The sequence below is a fragment of the Cyprinodon variegatus genome, unplaced genomic scaffold (genome assembly GCF_000732505.1).
Source record: "Cyprinodon variegatus isolate N-32 unplaced genomic scaffold, C_variegatus-1.0 Scaffold79, whole genome shotgun sequence".
In the NCBI taxonomy this organism is placed as follows: Eukaryota; Metazoa; Chordata; class Actinopteri; order Cyprinodontiformes; family Cyprinodontidae; genus Cyprinodon; species Cyprinodon variegatus.
The window spans coordinates 757,356-762,700 of NW_015150532.1; the positions used below are offsets into that span (position 1 = coordinate 757,356).

General features: G+C 37.1%; 1 protein-coding gene across 1 annotated transcript in view; it reads right to left on the minus strand.

Annotated features, from left to right (window-relative positions):
- The window catches only part of LOC107083646 (SUN domain-containing ossification factor-like), a 22,969-nt gene extending 17,624 nt beyond the window's left edge, over nucleotides 1-5,345 (minus strand). The window contains exons 1-3 of the mRNA XM_015373019.1: nucleotides 5,108-5,345; nucleotides 2,320-2,437; nucleotides 2,106-2,216 (exon numbers count right to left, since the gene is read on the minus strand). Of these exons, the coding sequence (XP_015228505.1) occupies nucleotides 2,106-2,216; nucleotides 2,320-2,437; nucleotides 5,108-5,172 (294 nt within the window). The 5' untranslated portion in view covers nucleotides 5,173-5,345. The remainder of the gene's footprint in view (nucleotides 1-2,105; nucleotides 2,217-2,319; nucleotides 2,438-5,107) is intronic.

Consider the following 5,345-nt stretch of genomic DNA (forward strand, 5'->3'; position numbering starts at 1 on the left):
TTTTCCCTGTATAATTCAGTTCTTCTTCAAGTGTTGTGTAAAACCAACTGCTGATACCCAGTTCTGAACTTAATTCATAAATCTAATTAACACAATGTTTAAAAAAATAAATAAATAAAAAAATTAATGTGAAGTGGATCTCCAGCATCTGGGTCTCCTCAGAAATAAGACTGTATTGATAGTTTTATAATGAATATAAAATTCTTCTGTGTTACTGTTACCTACAAAAAGTGTTGATGTCTCTCAATAATGTCAAAAGTTCTGACTAATTATTATTTTGTCCACACACTGGGGCTGAGTTGGAATGCCTGCTTAATCACTATATAGTGATAACGCCGTTTTAGAGGAGTGTCCAAACTTCTAGTGGATGCAAAAGTAGTGGACTCGAAATTTCCCACAATGCACCTTGCAAAGTAGTGATCACCCATGGTCACTAGATGAGCAAATATATCCTGGAGAGCTCTTCTCACAAAGCATTATAGCAGGGGTCTTCAAATTTTTCCGGGCCAAGGACCCCCGAACTGATGGCGAGATGGAGCGGGGACCTCCTAATTATTTATATATCGTATGAAATTGTGTTATATCAAATAGATATAACCTATAGTCACTCTTTTATAGATGTAATGTAACGAAAAGTAATTTTGCTCCGGGATTATTAAAGTATTTCTGATTCGGATTCCTTGTTGATGGGACAGGTGTTGTGAATGAAATGGTGCCCAGCTTGAAAGAGCTCCTGTGTGTCGTTGAATGTGTGCATTGATGACTGAAAGACATCTGCCTCCATTTATATGTTTACTATAGCATGTTGAATTTATGTTAATGTGGATTTAAAGACATTTCAATTAGTGGAAAAAAATGCACGGGGAATATAATAAAAAAAATTGCATTCAACCATAACTTTCATGATCCTCATGCAGTTGGGTTTGCGGAGCGCCTTTGTAAGACCTCTGCATTATAGGATTTGTTGTCACAGTGGCCCGCTGTCGCCTACGGCTGTCACTACCTGCCAGCAGCGACAAATAATAAAGATGGCACAGTGTGGGGAGGTGGAGTCACATGACCAACGGGAGCGTAAAGTAGTGATCATATGTCCGAATGGTCAGTTAATTGAGTTCCCTATAAAGTCCACTATATAGTCCCTATATATCGTGATTGATGGATTTAGAGGTTAGGGTGGATGTTTGGACACAGCCTGGGTGTCGGGCCGTGTTTTTTTTGAACTGGCAACAATTTGGACAGCATGAAGATACAAAGGACCCATCCCACATGGAATGTTACAGTAAAATATTTGGAGTTACAAAGGAAACAAGTAAGTTTAGCTTTTTAGATTTTTGATCAAAAGCTTTGAATCTGACATCATTAATGGTGATAAATGTTGATCAGAAATGAAATGACAGTCAGCCAGTAGCAGCACTGCCATAGATATCAATGACAATGTTTTTTCTGCCGACAAACTAAAGTCCAAGGCAGTTAGAGGAATAAATGACTCAAAGAAACAGTTGTCTGGGATTTCTAATGGCTGGAGATAATTCCAGATGAAGATGCTAGCCCTTCACAGTGGGTTATTAACACTCTGTTACAACCTTTGACTTTACCTAACATGGATTGTTAATTATTACTAACCTTATCATTACCCATATACATTCTTGTCCCTCTGCCTCAAGTCCTTTGCAGCACTCAGGGTTTTCTAGAATGACCCAATTTTAGCTCCATACATCTTCCAATCAACCTTAACGAGCTTTCTAGTCCTTGATAAGGAAAAAAACACCCTCACAGCAAAATGTCACCAGGACCAGGTTCACCCAAAGAGATGTTGTGTTTATGGAAATATAGATACAGTTAATATTCTTAAAGCAGAACTTGGTATCTTTTGCAAAAAAAATCATTTTTTTTTGTCTAATCTGAGCAGAGCCACTACTTGCACATTTTTTTATGGCTGCAATTTGACATTTTGCAAAGTACTATTAAATCAACAATGTGACACAACCCTAAGGTGCAGTAACCAGCTACACCAAAAGCACTTTACTTTCTGACTATGGTCTCAGAAAATACTCGGGGCATCTTAAAAGGGTGTAGGGTGTTTTTCTTTGGTCCGTTTCTCCTACCTGCTTATATTCCACGCCTTGTGTCAACTGTTCTTTGTCATGGCGATAATCTCCAGCCGGTTTCCCGTCCTCTGATAGGTCCGGTGGAGGTAGAACAAGCTTATCGTCCTTCTAAACGTCACAAAAAAATGAAAACGTCACAAACTCTTAAATACATCCTGATAAAAACATTAAGAAAAGTCCATATGGTGGACAAGAAATATAGACCTGTTACCTTCTCATCTGGGTTTTCATCTCCCGACTGCTGGTTTGCTTTGATTTCCTCAAGGGACCATTGCTTCTCAGCATCTGGCTGCAGCTCAGTGGATCCAACATTGTAACTAAGACCCCTGCTGGTGAAAAGGGGAATCAGTGCCATAACAATACTAAGTCATATTGTCTGAGGAAGGATTACGCCAATAAACCTGCCAGAGGAAATGTTCTGCTTAAAAACAGAGAGTCTTCTACGATGTAAAAAGGCCTTATCGTAAAAGCTCAGGTAGTCCGGCCATAAAATTAGGTTATCTGTAAACTGGAAAACAGGTAAGATGAACACCTCATTAAGTAGTAATACATCACTAACAAATGGCTTAAAAGAGCTTTGAAAGGTGTTCATCTCATTTATCCAATAAAATATTTTTTTCATCATTATATCAGTCCTTATATATGCAAAATTTAAGTCTTAGTTTGCTGGTACAGGCTTGTACTTTACATGGATTCCCTCTAAGTCTAAAAGCATGCTTGTCATGGTATTTGCCTTTACTAAAATGCCTGTAGATGTGAGCATGTGTTTTAGCTGCTTGGATATTCAACTTGACAAAGAGAAAGTTAAGAAATCTGTAAAACAAATAGAAAAATATAAAGTTTGACAAAAAATTAAGACTTGGAGAACTAACAAATAAAAGAAAAACAGCAAATGTATTCTTAAATAACTAACATTATTCGAAAAATGGAAAGAAATACATGTATCTTTGATGAACTGATGATCTGTCCAGGGTGTAACCTGCTGCTTTCTATTGACCGCTGGAAGAGAGGCACCATCCACTCCCTCCCAACCTTAAAAGGATTGGAAAATGGACGGCAGCCAATATCCAAAGCAGCCCCAGCAGCATTTCAGTGTTTCAATCCAGTTATACCAAAACATTAACTGGATGGCTGAGCTAATAACAAACCGAATACTTTGCCAAAGCATGCTTCTGTTGTTTATTTTTAGTCCAGGATTAGTTTTGACTTTCCTTACAGTTTATATTCAGAAGGTGTCAGTATCCAGCTATATGTGAACGCTACAATGAGTGGCGCCAAGAGGATCCTGTCTATATCTGCTTCAAAGTGACAGTTTGAACGGAGACAATCTGCACTTCATTGTTGCTACAAGGTTAAGTAGCTAGTTACTGCCGTTGCAGGGAAGTATGGCTGGTGTCAATCTTCAACCTTCACTAAACCATAACTTTAACATCCTGCGGACCTTTAAGACATAAATGCAGTGCTGATGAATATAGCTAATAGAAGAATTGAAAAATGCTTAGAAACAACCTCTACAAAATGGAAATCACAGAGGTATGATATGACAGGTCTTATATTAGTGAGTGATATTTTTGTCTTGGAGGGGGGGGCATGTTTTCTATTATGCAGGAGTCATTCAACAGAGCAATTCATCTCTGTGCAGCGCAGTAAAATATCCGTAGAGGAGCCTTTATGTTTTAACAGTCTAAAGACACAGTTTCTCAACTTATGACAGGCGACATGAGCATAGACTTACACAAAGACTCACTAATGGGAAACATCAGCTTATTCCTATTCTGGTTATTAGTTTACCATTGATTACTATATTGGAAAATATAGCACTGTGCTGGAACTATGCAGTAACATGAAACAAATTTATTATTAAATTGGACAGAATAGTGTATTTTTCATAAATGTTATCCTCATTATTATTGATCTTTTTAGGAGTCTCCTATCTCCTTTCTAAAAACACCTATCTACAAAACAAGTATATATATATATATATATAATTGTATACATATTAGAGCTGAAACAATTGAATTAATGGATATTAATCAGTTATTAAAATAATCGTCAACTAATTTACTAATCGACTTACTGTTAGCCGCAGTATAGACTCTAAAACATATCTTCTAAAACATGGAGCAGTAATTATAGTAAAATTGTAATAAAAAATATATATATATTTATATTTTGCATTTAAGAAAAAAAGTACTTTTTCGTCTGTCAATATGCTCTACCCAGAACTCCTCAAGTGGCAAACTTTTACTTTCACTTCTTTAAGGAACGTCTTGCAATCTGATTAATGGAAAAAATAATCGAAGTATTAGTCAATTAGCAAAATAATCAATACCCTAATACATATATATCCCAAAAAAATAAATCGAGGTACGAATAAGGTTAGAAAAGGCAGTAATACAAGTAGATAAATCATCTTAACAGAACAAAATCCATCCTGAAAGCAAACATGTCACTAAGTGTTTGAAGTAACTTTATTACATTAAAGAGAACTGTTATTTCAGTCTTGGATGTTATCAATACTCTCTTAAAATACACCTCATCATCCCAAATGTAACATCTCTTTAACCAAATGAGGTGCTTATATTTAAAGCAATGTCAGGGGTTTAACTTTTGGAAAATGGATGGCAACAAAATAACTTCCAGTACTAAACTCCTGAACTATTGTTTGTATTTTACAAAATGTACTAAACTCTTCATCATAGAAACGATAAGATTAGTGGCTGTAAGACTCAACTTCAGGCTTACGTGTAAATGACACATTGCTAACCTCGGCATTTGAACCTCAGTCAGCGGCTAAAACTACCTCATCTCAACAGGTCAGAAGTCAGCCAGGTGCCACATCACAACATAACGTCAGGGCTAACTAGCTAGCTAGTGCTACACTAGTGTCCGATGGTTTAAACGTGGAATGTTTTTTTTTAGTCGTTTTCCCCAAGAAATACCAACAGAAAAAAGTTTCATATATAACAGGTGTTATAAAAGGAGAAGGACCGACTCACCAAAAGAGTACAGCTATACATAGCCACACTGACACACTTCGCCACAACAGTTGTGTCATTTTCATCCCTCTCCTGCTGGGACAGACATCCTCGCCGCACACAAAGAAACGTTTGACCTTTTAGTTTCTAGCGTCCTCGCTGGAGTAGGAATCACTCTACGAGTTTCGTTAACGTCTCGTCCTCAACATTGAACTGCTTCACTGAGAACTGTGATGCTAGCCGCTTGTTGTCCCGAGCA